At 41.7% G+C, this 14,428-nt stretch overlaps 1 protein-coding gene across 3 annotated transcripts; it reads left to right on the plus strand.

The window, feature by feature from the left end:
- Positions 1-438: 438 nt before the first annotated feature.
- On the plus strand, positions 439-13,165 carry POK1 (phragmoplast orienting kinesin 1). 3 transcript variants are annotated; one of them, XM_048699151.2, is made up of 33 exons: positions 439-934; positions 1,480-1,635; positions 1,724-1,807; positions 1,883-2,002; positions 2,081-2,194; positions 2,320-2,412; positions 2,525-2,685; positions 2,760-2,834; positions 3,240-3,327; positions 3,408-3,466; positions 3,559-3,622; positions 3,701-3,766; positions 3,843-3,986; positions 4,088-4,192; positions 4,319-4,554; positions 4,659-4,728; positions 4,810-4,866; positions 5,097-5,176; positions 5,653-5,710; positions 5,805-5,861; positions 5,945-6,985; positions 7,980-9,872; positions 9,947-10,054; positions 10,359-10,510; positions 10,597-10,684; positions 10,797-10,871; positions 10,960-11,196; positions 11,721-11,819; positions 11,916-11,990; positions 12,088-12,146; positions 12,273-12,384; positions 12,469-12,552; positions 12,638-13,165. In XM_048699151.2, exons 1-33 carry the CDS (start codon positions 527-529, stop codon positions 12,791-12,793), a joined length of 6,474 nt encoding a protein of 2,157 aa, XP_048555108.2. In that variant the 5' UTR covers positions 439-526; the 3' UTR covers positions 12,794-13,165. The 3 variants fall into 3 exon arrangements, with proteins under 3 accessions (XP_048555108.2, XP_048555109.1, XP_048555110.2); XM_048699152.2 differs by having other exon boundaries at positions 8,109-9,872; XM_048699153.2 differs by lacking the exons at positions 439-934; positions 1,480-1,635; positions 1,724-1,807; ... (1 more) ...; positions 2,081-2,194; positions 2,320-2,412 and having other exon boundaries at positions 2,634-2,685; positions 2,764-2,834.
- Positions 13,166-14,428: the final 1,263 nt, after the last annotated feature.

Consider the following 14,428-nt stretch of genomic DNA (forward strand, 5'->3'; position numbering starts at 1 on the left):
AAGCTCAGGTGCTCCGGCAACTATCCGGCTGTTGGATATGAGATCCAAAGGCCATACGAGGATACACTCAACCTGGATGGGAAAATATCTAGTGCTCGCAGGCTTGGGGTGCTCCCGGTCTCCTCAAGTTTATTTCATTGTCTGTGGTCTTTGGATCTCAGATCCAACGGCTGCGAAGCTCCTCGAGCACAGGAAGGTGCTCTCGTAGCCTACACAAGGAAAACTACTTTCCTAATTATTGATCAGTTCTTAATTTAATGACAGGAGCGGCCGAAAGGCTCAGCAGTCAAATGATGACTCACCAGTTGCTCAGTCAGACTCAGATCCATCCACCCCTGGCCTCCTCGCAACGCAACCCCAGTTCAAAATTTGAAATCGAGCGGAGAACCCCCAAACAGCACAGCAGCAAGACCCCGTTGGCCATTACTAGTCTCCGCTACCACCCCGCTCCCCCCTCACTCCCCTCCACCCGAGCTGAGCTCCACGCCACCTCCCTCCGCCTCCCGCTCCACCCCCACCCTCCGCCATGTCCGCCCCCGGCGGCGGCGGCGGCGGCCGGCGCCCCTCCGCGTCCCGCTCCTCCCGCCGCGCCGCGCCGGAGCCCAACGAGAACGACGACCTGGCGGCCGCGCCCTCCTCGTCCTCCCCCTCGGCGGCCGCCCCGCCCTTCTCGCTGCCCCCACGGTCGCCCCTCGCGGCCATCGCCGACCCGGGCAGGAACCCGCGGTCCGCGCCGGGGACGCCCAAGTCGCTGGCGAGCACCCCCAGGGCCTGCGCGCCGGCGTCTGGGGCCAGGGATCGGAGCTCCTCGATTGGCGGGGCCGCGAAGAGGGTGTTTGACCTGAGGGATCTGGCGGCCACGGAAGTGCCCGTGGAGGTGCCGCATTTTGAGCTCGACGAGGACCCCGCCTTCTGGATGGATCGCAATGTGCAGGTTGGTGTTTCTGCACAGAGTGAAATGAAGCAGTGAGCCACTGATACACAAGTACATGACCGTCCCGTGTCCAATTAAATTAGCAAACATCGCAAATAAAATGGACTATATTAATACCTTAGTATTGTGCTTTGTAAGTTATCCCCCATGATGTGTACTATACCAATTATGAGTTACTCCCTCCGGTCCTTTTTACTCCGTGTATTAGATTTGTGTCAAGTCAAACTTGACAATGGTCGACCAAATTTATACTAAAAAACATCAGCATCTACCATATCAAATATATATACTATAAAACTACATTTCATAAGGAATCTAATACTATTGATTTGATATTGTGGATGCTGGTACTTTTTTCTGTAAGTTTGGTCAAAGTAGAGATACTTTGACTTCGAACAAAACTTATATATGCGGACTAAAACGGACCGGAGTGAGTAACTGTTAATACCATGGCTACTTTTATTTTTCCGAAGCTAACAGGGCTTAATGTTGGTGCCGTTTCTTTGCGAAATCTAAATGTTCCATAAATGTTGTGTGATTTACAGGTTTTGGTACGGTTAAGGCCAATCAGTGCTGCCGAGAGCACTGCGTATGGTCAAAAAAGATGTTTGATACAGGATAGCTCAAAGACATTGAGCTGGACAGGACACCCTGAAACAAAGTTCACGTTTGATCATGTCGCATGTGAAACAATATCACAGGCATGTCTGTGTGTACTGCAACTAACTTAGATTTCTTTCCAAGTAAGTCATCCTTTAGCCTAAGAAATATTCTCTACAACGATTTCAGGAAAAGCTGTTTAGGGTAGTTGGTCTACCAATGGTGGAGAACTGCATGTCTGGATACAACGGCTGTTTGTTTGCCTATGGCCAGGTAAAACTAATATGCACACTTTTGTTCCTGCAGAAGAATTCATCTGACATATAGTGCTACATATGGTTTTTACAGACAGGGAGTGGCAAAACTTACACAATGATGGGAGAGCTTAGTAAGGATGGCAATGAACTTAGCAATGATTCTGGTTTGACACCTCGTATTTTCGAGTATCTATTCGCTCGGATAAAGGAGGTGAGGTGTTTTTATCCCAGGCTAGTACTTTGGTGAATGCTTGCCAATAGAAAGACCTAAATCATATATTATGTGAAGGAAGAGGAAAGGCGAAGAGAGGACAAATTGAAGTACATCTGCAAATGCTCTTTTCTGGAGATATACAATGAGCAGATAACTGATCTACTTGAACCATCATCAACAAATCTTCAGGTAGCATGCTTAGTACTCCCATTGTAAAGTAGTGATCTAATATTATATTAGTTTACAGAGGTAGTACTTGAGAATTGATAATGCATGAATGGAATGTGATGTCTCACATTTGTTCTGTCTTGTAGATCCGTGAAGATATAAAGAAAGGTGTATATGTTGAGAACCTAATGGAGTGTTATGTGTCATCTGTTAAAGATGTTATGTTGTTATTATTACAGGTGAAAGAATACCGTCTCTTCGTTCCATGTTGCATTGGATCTGAGGTTCTAAAATGAGCATGTGCTAACTTACATTAATGATTTTATTTATTTTTTTGAAATTTTCTTTTAGGGGGTTGCAAATAGGAAAATGGCAGCTACAAATATGAATAGTGAGAGCAGCCGTTCACATAGCGTCTTCACTTGCGTCATTGAGAGTCACTGGGAAAGGGATTCAATGACGCACCTCCGCTTTGGGCGTTTGAATTTGGTTGATCTTGCTGGTTCTGAGAGGTGAGTTCCAGAATAAAGGTGACAAGTTGACAACCTTTTCTTGCCTTCACAAATACTAACTGAATTCAAACTAGGCAGAAAAGCTCGGGCGCTGAAGGAGACCGCTTGAAAGAAGCTGCGAACATTAACAGATCCTTGTCAACTCTTGGGTACCTATTGCTCTCAGACAAGATTCATGAATTTTGGCACAGTTCATATTCATATTTTGTCTTGCAACATGTGAAAATAACCACATTTGCGTTACACATTGTGTATTCAGTTGTGAAAATGTTATAGTTTGGTGGTGGTATCCCTTTTTTTAAATGAAACATTTGTGGAAGTTCAGAACGTCTTCTAGCATTCATTACAAGGTTCTTTGTTATATTAGCATAGAATGTACTCCCTCCGTTCCGAATTACTTGTCGCAGGTATGGATGTATCTAGATGTATTTTAGTTCTAGATACATCCATTTCTGCGACGAGTAATTTGGAACGGAGGGAGTATTTGGGTATTAAATTGACAATTTCTTTGAAGAAGTACTGTTCATAGTGATAATCCAGCTATACCATTTCAGGCTTGTTATCATGACTCTAGTGGATGTCGCAAATGGAAAAAGCCGCCATGTGCCTTATAGAGACTCAAGGCTTACATTTCTCCTCCAGGTTCAAATTCACAATGAGTTTGAGTCTTCTATCTGTTTATGTCTATTGTCTTCTCTGGCTCATTGTATCATCTTCTCTAGGATTCCCTTGGAGGAAACTCTAAAACAACAATTGTTGCCAACATCAGCCCGTCTATTTGGTACTGATATTGTGCACCTTTATTCTTGTATTCAGTTTGTTTTCTAGATCTTAACAGTATGCTTAACATATAAATGAATTACACTATTGCAGTTCCTCCAATGAGACACTGAGTACCTTGAAGTTTGCTCAGCGCGCGAAGTTGATTCAAAACAATGTAATTCTAAGCATGTTGAAATTTTTATATAGAAAGTTTATCATGTCGACTCATTTGGGGAGTCTTCTGTTGTGCTAGGCAAAAGTAAATGAAGATGCTTCAGGAGATGTTATGGCTTTACAAAGGCAGATAGAAGAACTAAAGGTAAGCTTTATCATGACAACTCTCTTCTTGATTATAGAAGTGCTTTGTAGTTAAGTTATTTAATTATGTTTACCAGGATCAGTTGACATGCTTGAGGAAGCAGCAAAATGCCCCTGGATCGCCTAGCTTTCTCCTGCTAAATTCAGGCTCTGATAGAGAATACAATACTTTAGCTGAAGATCATCAATCAAGCTGTGACCTGAGTCTTCTAAAGCAAAAGGTCATATAGCATGATTTACTTCATTGGAAAATAAATAATGGTGCACTATAAATTATTTGCAAGTTGCAGCCAATTATTTATACATATGTATCTAATATCAGGTTAGCCATCTGGAAGATGTTCTTGCTGGGAGCCTTAGGAGAGAGAAACTAGCTGAGGTGGATATCAGGAAGCTGGAGGCTGAAATAAAGCATTTGAATCGTCTGGTAATTCTATTGCAGATTGTTCTAGGATATTTTATATCCTTCAAAACACAGAACCTAATAATTTCTTATTATAGCAACTATTTGTGTTTTAAAATACTGAGCGGCACCAGCTTTCTGTTTTGGCAGGTTGACCTGAAGGAATCTGATTCCCAACGCTTGAGAATGATGCTGAAACTTCGTGACGAAAAATTAAAAAGATTGCATATGTTAGCTGATGATCTAGTGCCATCGGATGGCTATATGGTTGAAGAAAATGCTGCAATGTCCCAAGAGATTCAGCTACTGCAAAAACAATTTGACGAAAATCCTCAACTGACTCAGTTTGCTTTTGAAAACAAGAGATTAATCGAGCAAGTTAGAACGTAATGTTTCAATTTACTTTGAGCCCTGACAAATTTGCACACTTCGTATATTTTGCTTACATGAATAAATTGGTGATAGCTTATTCTGATGTACTCATATACAGGCTTGAGAACTTCCACAAGCAAGGGGAAAGAGAGATGTTATTAACGGAGATATCTCTTTTGCGTAATCATGTATGCTTGTTCTCCCTGAACTCCCTTTTGCTCGATCTCATTTTCTCCAGTGACGCACTCTTAACTTTGTTATATGTGTAGTTCCTTCATATTCTTGAGCAGAAGTATGCAGCACCTCCTAGGAATTTAGAAGCACAGGTGTGTTCTCACTTGGATATAATTTTACTTCCGAAAGTAACTTACCACATGGCTATGGTTATTTTTCTTCTGTTTCAGAAGACGGTCAAAACCTTAGACTAAATTAACAGTAAACAATATTGTCACAAATATAAGGGAAGTTAAACTTGATTAACCACATGTCCCAAATGTAATACTGAAGAATAACCTGAATTTTTGCAAGTGGTTGATGTGCGATGCAATGCATTTAGGGTGACGAGATTGTCAAGGATCTAGACAATTGCAGGAAGGAGCTGGATGCATGCTTAGAAAATAATGTTTTGCTTGCACGGTAAGTTTTCAACTAAATCTTATCATCTCAATGCATATTTACATTTACAATAACAATGATGTGCTAGGCAACACTTTCTTCGCAAAACATGCATTATATGGTACTCTTGACTGAGTAAGACATTTGAGTTCTAGAAGACGAAAATGATTTAACTCTTCCATGGTGAGAAAGTGAATGGAGCTGCATATTTTCACATTCTCACATTTCTGTGAAATATAGAAAGTGCACAGTAGTAAATTTCATTAAAGTAACTTTATGTGAAACTTGTCCTCGCCTCCATCTGTAATGAAATCCCGATGTACTCAATTGGCAGTGTCATTAATCACCCTGGGTCTGGGTCTGATTGTTTTTTCCTTCATCTATGTATACTTCATAATTATCAGGATTGGCTTTTGATACTTATTGTACTCACGTTATGTCTGCTTGCTTTGGGTATCTTGGTAATTGATGGTTATGATTATTCATGCTGTTTGCAGTGAAGTAAATAAGCTGCGCTGTGAACTGAAACAATACCAGATGTCTAGCACGCACCAAGTATGTATGCAATTTTTGTAGCCACCAGCAATTATTTATGCTATTTGTTGTGTCCAGAATTACATACAATGTTTGGATGCACATCACCATTCAGGTTGCTCCGACGGCAGAGAAGAATTGTGGGATTCCAGAGATCAGTCAGATACAACCCGTGAGATTTTTTGCACACTTTTGATTTATACCCAGTAACTAGATATTCACTTTAACTATTTTCTTGTTTGAACTTTATATCAGGATCCAGTGGGATGGAACTTTTCATGTTTAACGCCCAATGGTGCTGGAATGTCAACTAATATTACGGAATCAGTTCAACTCAATCTTCCTTCAGAAATTGCTAGTGGACACCAGGAATCCTGTTCTCATTTGTATCATTTCGATTCAGAAAGATGTGATTTGAATGATTCTACAAAAGTGCCAGAGTGTAGTGATGAAGTGTCTCAGTGCTACAGCTTGGCTCTTGGATCTTCACATAATGTACTTGACAAAGACACTGTTCTTAGTGGACACGTAGAAGATGAAGAAACATTGCAATTACAGCAGGATGAGATGGATCAAATACATGAAAACGTACCAAATATGGGTATATGTTTGCATGGTGAGACTTCATTGTGTCATCAAGAGACTGAAATAGTGGGCTCAAGCAAACAGACATTACAGGCCGAGTTGGCGCACATTAAAAGCATAAATCAAGAGCTCAAAGAGAAGCTAGTTATTATGGCTGAAGAAAGTGCCAGGCTTGCAGAGATCATTGTGGCCAAAGATGTAGAAATTGCCTCTTTATCTGAGGAATGGGAGGTTGCAATAGTTGATCTAACAAGCTTCTTGACAGATGGCTGCAGATCACTAGACGATGCATATCAGAATATTGATAATATGATTAGTTCATTTCCTTACAGCAATAATTCTGTCAGCGAACATGTGGAGAAGGCTATGAAAGTTAGCATTGAAAAGGAAAAAATAATCTTCAGGCTTCAAATTGAGCTACAAGATGCACAGCGAATGGGCAGGGAAGTGAAAGAAAAGTTGCACATCTTAAGAGGTGCAACACTTGCTATCACTGAAGCTCAGCAATTATATAATGATGAAAGTTCTCAGGAAGCAGAACGAGTAAACCAAAAGGATTGCAATGTGGAATGGAAAAATTGTGACTTGTCAGAAGCAGCAGAGCATTCTCGTGATGAACCTCTATTCCTCGACAGCTTGAATGACACGAGTGCACAGCGGACTCGTAGTGAAGATGGATCAGCAGTCAACAAAGCTAATCCAGACTACCAGGTATGCAGTCTTTACTGTAGTTACATACACTGTACGGATGAATGCACCTGATATGAAGTGAAGATAGTCCATGATACTGTTTGTGTAGACAGCTTCATATTGTAGCTAAAACAGGAGATAACTCACCAGGATTTTCCTCATTAGTGAAATCAAGTAGGCAAGACTGTACTTTTTCCGTCAAGATTATGAAGGACCAGTATATCATTTGATTCCAAATGAGCAAGACTGTACTTTAAAATTTCAATGTCAGTTGCTCATCATAAAACTTACTGAGTCCATTGTCGAACTTACCTGTTCTCATGACCGCCTTTACTGTAACTATTTGCGAAGTACACATTACCTCGACAGTCAATTACTCTATTTTGCATATTTTGACTTGCGAATAGCAAAGCTGATGTTTAGCAGGGAGCTTCTGCACCGCTACTGATGTTTTCCTTTATTTACCTACTAAGTCGCAAACTTTGTTTCTTAAATATATCCCTCTGTCCCATAATGTAAGACACATTTTTTGACACTACACTAGTGCCAAAAAACGCCTTACATTATGGGACGGAGGGAGTAGAATTCTAGATCTACACTGAAATATATTTGAATAAAAAAATTCAGGAAATTATCTTACGATCATGTACAGGGTAATGATTGTGCTTCATGGACATGTGTTGTATCATAGTTTAATTATTCTAACTAGATACACTCATCATATCTCACATTTGGTTTTGTGACCATCCCATGAGATCAAATGCCCCACACAGAAATCTGTGCAATTTGTTCAGACAATTCTAAATCAGTAGAAGTTGATTATCATCCTTATCAGCTATCAAGATACAAAATGAATATTACATGGAACATAACCTCTGGAATCAATCCAGATACAAGAAATTTTATATGCATACCATGGATATGTCATGGCATTCTCCATGCTTTTCTTAGCGAGTTTCTTCTGGGTTATAAACAATATGACGGATAATATGATTTTTTTTCCAATACCTTGTAGTCAAAGCTCGACGATGTGTTATGTCTCGTCAAGGATAAGTCAAATAAGGTTTTGGCCTTATTTTCAAATTTTGAGGATGCTCAAGAAACCATGAAAGAGGCTGACCTTATGCTCTCGGCTTTGTTGAAGGCCAATGAGGAGTTAAAGCTTGACAGAGATAATTGCCGCCAAGCAGTGGAATCTTTATTGGCGGAGAAAAGTTCTCTGGTCAATGAGTTGCAGGAGGTTGAAGCGTCAAGTTTTTGTACAGCACAGAGTTACAACAAATTAAATCAGCAGATGAATGAATGTACCAACGAGATGACAAACATTGCTACTCTAATGAAGGGATCTTTTCACCATTTGCAAAGGATTGCTACAATGGAACTCTTTGAACTTTGCTCTGAAATTATTAATATTGGGCAGGACTTAAAGAGGTGGATAAGTGATTCAAGATCTTATCTGGTAAACATTGAATCACTTTTAGAAGAAAGAGGCAGTTCTTTAGTTCAGCAGCTCCATCACCTTAATGTGAATGCTTATACATGCATGTGTCAACAAGTTGATTCATGTGACCTGGGTGGCAGCAATACTATGTTTCTTCATGAAACTCAAGCAATCCCTGACAACTCTAGGAAGCATATTATATCTATAACAGATATGGTGGATGAAGGAAAGGACACGTCATCCATGCATGTAGTTCCAATGGGCAGTGCTGCTGAACTGGAAGTTTTTGATGCAGACAGTGCAGACGATATGGCTGTTATTAAGGACATAATTTTCAGTATTGCTCAAAAGTGGGATATTTTCGTCAACAAAGTGTCCTGCATTAAGAATGCTGAGACATATCCAGGTGTTGCTTGTGATGAACAAAGTTATGCAAACCCTCTTGCTGCACTTGCAAAATTAGATAGCGAACAAATACACTCAGCTGTTCCACAGCAATGCAAGGAAAGCATAGAAGATCACTCAGGAGAGGAAGACAATACTGCTCTTTTGAATGATGTTCAGTGTCTCAAGCATCATTTGGCGCAGTTAATGATTCCACTGTCTAAATTTATCAATAAAGAAGACATTATGGGGGATGGAACAGAAAATGAGAAGCAGTTTGTTACTGTTCTGAATAAGGTGCAAGATAATTTGATTTTTGCTATAGATTTTTTTGGTTATCTGTTACTATCTGAGCAAGAAGGTTCTCAGAATGCACCTTTGCTTAGCAGACTCCTTAATGACATTAGTACTATTGAGAAGAAAGCTTTGACATGTCAGAAAATATGCTTACGGAATGGTGATTCTCAGGCTGGTCACAGTACAGAGTACGCATCACTAAGAAGAGACTTTGAGAGGAAAAGTGATATCGCTGAAGGATTGTCTTTTGACTTGAAATTATTGCAAGAGTCTACCTCATATGCGAAGGACATGAAAGATAAAGCTGATGAAGTGTCGAATGCCCTTAGAAAGGTTCAACGAGAACTTGAGATTAAAAATTCTGAGACAGAAGACATGTTGGCAAAACAGAAGACACTAGTGGAAGAACTGGCTGAAAATGGTGCTGCACTCATTGTTTTAAGATCAGAGTTAGAGCAATCTCAACTTTCATCATCTGCGCTATCAAAGGAGAACAATGATCTGAGAGTGATGCTGGAAGAGGAAACTGTGAAGACCAGTGAAATAGTAGCTCTGTTGGAAGACAAAGCTAAGGTCATAGAGGGATTGGAGAGTGAAATTATATTGCTTAATTCTTCTGAAGAGGGACGTCTTAGGTCAGATATTGAAGAACTAAGTAATAATATCAAAATGTTATGTAATGAAAATGGAAAGCTCAAAGCAGAGATACTCAAGTTAAATGACAAGCTTGAGATGTCAATGGCTTTAGCTGAGGAGAATGAAGCTGCTGCTATTGAAGCTCGGCAAGTAAGTGTTGTGTTACTAGCGCACTTTGCTTTCCATCCAATTTGTATGAAGTTTCACTTGCCCTGCTTTTGTAGGCTGCAGAGATAAGTAAAATCTACGCGGAAGAGAAAGATGAGGAGGTTACAATTCTTGAACATTCTGTTGGGGAACTTGAATCTACAATAACTGTTCTTGAGGAAGAGGTAAGCTGCACATTTCTCTGGTTTGTGGTGCTCACTGTTTTGATAGATTTTTCTTTGAGATTTTGCATAAGAAATGTAATATTTTACACATGATTGCTCCGAAGATTATGGAACGACAGTAATTTTCAGAAGATAGATGGCTAAGTAATATTATACAGCCCAAAATTTTCATTTGCAATGATAGACATACATTGAGCCATTAGGGTGTAATCTTGTAAGGGTTGGTGCAAAATTAAGCAAATTGGTGAATAATTTGGCTTTAATGCGAATGGTGAGTTTCATAACATATGGGATTTTACTGAAGGTACGCAACCTTAAAGAGGAAGTAAGGAGCTACCAAGCGCACAAACAATCCGAAGCTGAATTTCAAGCAATTGAAGAGATGCTTACTGTAGAAAATGCCTCAAAATGTGATGACAATGTAGAACTGTGTCCAGGGAGATGCCAACTAAAAAAGTGAGAATTTATTCATCTGATTTTTCTTAAAAGACCTAACCAGATGTAATTGTATAATCATTTAGTCAAATGTATTTTTATGATAGGAGATTGCGAGCTGAGATTATTGCACATCAAGATACTAGAAGGAAGATTGAAGGACTCGTAATGGAAGTAAAACGTAAAGATGAGGAGGTATATGCAGGAGCGATCATACACGATTCACGGAGTTTTGTGTTTCCAAATAATCTTAACTTAGTTTCATTTACTAGAATAATCTTATACTATGTCCTTTTCATGTACATAGATAAGGCAGTGCAAAGAGCATATAGCTGAGCTGGTCCTGCATTCAGAAGCACAATCATTGCTGTTTCAGGAGAAGGTAGAAAACCTTCAGCTGTTATATATTTGCCAACATGGTTATACAAGTATCCAACACTACACATATGCTAATAATTCTTGTCGTGCAGTATCAGGAAATGGAGCACATGGTTTCTAAACAGAACTTTGGTTCACATGAATCTAATTCTGAGGCTGTCCATACAAAAGTGGAAAAGCCTTCAGGGCGAACAAGAGGATCTGGTTCACCTTTTAGGTGCATATCTAGCATTGTTCAACAAATGAACTCTGAGAAGGATCAAGAAATCTCTTTGGGCCGCCAGCGAATTGAAGAACTTGAAGCGTTACTTAGCGACAAACAGAAACAGGTCATACTTTTTGCTCGTCTTTTTCATCGTAGTTTAGGCAAATTAATGGGCAATGGCCAACATGTATGTTGTTGCGGTTTTTGGACTTAACAAAATTACAGCTTCTGTTATTTATTTTAGAAAATGACAGCTTCTGCTAATTAGAGAATATTGTCTCCCAATACCACATATGTCCTTAGATTACAATATGGTCAAATACACTTACTGGTTAAGAGATCTCCTGGCTAGTTGTTGAGACCATGGTTATTGTCATAAACACAAGCAAATGCTCCGTATGTAGTCCATATTGGAATCTCTAAAAAGATTTATATTTAGGAACGGAGGGAGTACTTGAATGAAATATGTATAGAGCATTTTTAGATCAATTCTAGAATGTGTCCGACATTCACTGGGAGACAATGAAAACACAGCTGTGTTCTATCTGTTCATTTCTAATTTTCTAACTATAAAGAATATGAATCCAATATCCAGTGTAGAATGAAGTGCCTCAAAGGTGATGCTCATATTTTCTCCTCTGTTCATAGATATGCCTGCTTACGTCAAGACTAGCAGCAGTGGATAGCATGACACATGATGTTATAAGGGAGCTACTTGGCGTCAAATTAGACATGACAAACTATGCTGTAAGTTGTGGCAGCACCTCTACGGAGCTAATCAGCATTAGGGCTCATTGTCTACCAATCAGGTCACTTATATGAGATTTGCTGTTGCATGTTTAGAATTTGCTTGACCAAGAAGAAGTGCACAAGCTGTTAGTAGCATCCCAGGAACAAATCGAACAATCGAAGGCGAAGGTAGGTCACAACTCCACTATCAAATGTCTGTTTACATTGTCCCATCATATAGCAAGCTGACAATTCCTATCTATCTTCATCTGCATTGTCAATCAAGGATGAGGAACTTGACGTCCTCAAAGAACAATTCGGCCATCTCATTCAAGAAAGGGACAGGTGACTCTTAACCCCCTAAACCGTTTGCGCTTTTATCTTCAGTTGCAACCGTTTAATCTTGCAAGCACTGAAAGCACGCCAGAAATGACCTGATATATCGGATACATACTTTTTTTGTGCTTAAAGCTTGCTCGATGACATGGACCAAAGGAAGGCGGACCTGCTGGAGACCCAGCTGCTCGTGGAACAGCTCGAACAGCGGGAGCAGATGCTCGAGGCCCAGAACGAAATGCTACAGGTTCAGATAACTACTTCGATTGATCGAACTTCCGAAACATGCTACTGTTCTGTCCAACCCTGAACTCTGGTGTTCCTGCTGTAGATGGAGAAAGACAACCTCCAGCAGAGGATGATGGAGATGGACGAGACGATCGAGCTGCTAGAAGGCTCAAATCGAGTCAGAATAGTGAGCGCCGTTGCCTTCCAAGTTCTGGCCTGCCTCCAGCACTTTGCACTTGGTTTTCTGATCACCAAATCTTCTTGTCTTGCAGGGAGATAGCCATAGCCAGCGTTCGGCCGGCAGCGAGTTCAGCAGGAGGCTGGCGCAGTCGGACATGCTGGTGTCCCACGCGCGGCACGAGCGCTCCCGTAATAACCGCGCGGCGGCCGCAGGGAGCTCGCGGCCGCGGCACGGCAGGCACCATTGAGACGGCCTGGCTGGCCGCTGCGCAGTACATAAATTGGACCGGAACAGATCAGACACTGCTTGTGTTTGTTGATCGGCAGCGGCGGCGGCGCCACCTCTCTGGCTGTAGAGTAGGTCAAGTCAGAATGGCGATGGCTGCAAAGGAAAAAATTGTTGGTGTACGTGGTCCGAGTGTATGTAGAACCGTGACTGGTGCGATGTGTGCGTGGGTTTGTGTATATTTTTGCGCTGTATGTACGCCTGCCACATCTAACACACGGTGAGTTCCGGCTTTGGCTGGCCTCCATCAGAAGAACGAACCGCATTTCATACTGCCCAGCGCACAGCTTGAGGCAAAGATTTGTGGGAGCACGAGTTGAAGATAGATTTGTCATTTGCCTGGCTTTTGTCGTGACGGGACCTTGATGCTCCATCGTCTCCTCGTCATTCATCGGTAGAGAGATAAGAGCAACTGTGATTCATTTCGTCTGCCGTCGTCCGTTTAGGTCGGTGCCGACACAAAAGGCGGCCCAATGCGCCAACCCACGGACGCGTGTCTGTTTTTCGTCCATGGGCGACCCATTTTCGGCTCATTGTTGAGCCGGATTTGCGTCGGCGCGAACATGCGACGGACGCGTGCACGCTTGTCTTCTTTTCCCGGGCCCCCTGATCGGTGGCTCATTGGCCTCCCCCCTCACCCCCAGCCAACAGCAACCCTCGCTCGCCTCCTTCGTCGCTGATGCCGCCGTCCATTTTTGCCGGCGACTCTGCCAGCTGCCGCCGCCGCCCAGCAACACTGCCCACTCCCCTGTCGCCCGCTACTGCCGTCTTGCTGCCCGGGAGCAAACTGCTTCGCACCGCCGCCCCGCGGCCAAGAAGCCGCCTCGCCGCCCCGGCCAGATCCTCACCGGCGCGCTCGTCGGACGCCGGCCCACTCGTCAAACGCTAGCTGGGTCTGTGCGCGCCACGACTCCCCTCGCCGGATGCTACCTCTTGAGCATGCGTTGCTTTTTTCCATGAAGAGGAAAGGGTGATGCAGCAAATCAGCGTAAGTATTTTCCTCAGTTTTTGAGAACCAAGGTATCAATCCAGTAGGAGACCACACGCGAGTCACCTCGTACCTACACAAACAAATACTCGCAACCAACGCGATAAAGGGGTTGTCAATCCCTTCACGGCCACTTGGAAGAGTGAGATCTGATAGAGATAATGATAATAAGATAAATATTTTTGGTATTTTTATAATATAGATTGAAAGTAAAGATTGCAAAATAAAATAGATCGGAAACTTGTATGATGTAAAATAGACCCGGGGGCCATAGGTTTCACTAGTGGCTTCTCTTAAGATAGCATAAGTATTACGGTGAGTGAACAAATTACTGTCGAGCAATTGATAAAAAACGAATAATTATGAGAATATCTAGGTATGATCATGTATATAGGCATCACGTCCGTGACAAAATAGACCGACTACTGCCTGCATCTACTACTATTACTCCACACATCGACCGCTATCCAGCATGCATCTAGAGTATTAAGTTCATAAGAACAGAGTAACGCTTTAAGCAAGATGACATGATGTAGAGGGATAAACTTATGCAATATGATATAAACCCCATCTTTTTATCATCGATGGCAACAATACAATACGTGTCGT

This window comes from Triticum urartu, chromosome 2A (assembly GCF_056163025.1).
Source record: "Triticum urartu cultivar PI428250 chromosome 2A, HENAU_Tu73, whole genome shotgun sequence".
Classification (NCBI taxonomy): Eukaryota; Viridiplantae; Streptophyta; class Magnoliopsida; order Poales; family Poaceae; genus Triticum; species Triticum urartu.

Bases quoted from the DNA above. Each gene is read 5' to 3' on its own strand.
- POK1 (XM_048699151.2), top strand. From the start codon at position 527: ATGTCCGCCCCCGGCGGCGGCGGCGGCGGCCGGCGCCCCTCCGCGTCC. The intron at 4,867-5,096 runs GTGTGTTCTCAC...CAATGCATTTAG, and splicing joins CTAGGAATTTAGAAGCACAG to GGTGACGAGATTGTCAAGGA. The intron at 5,177-5,652 runs GTAAGTTTTCAA...TGCTGTTTGCAG, and splicing joins AATAATGTTTTGCTTGCACG to TGAAGTAAATAAGCTGCGCT.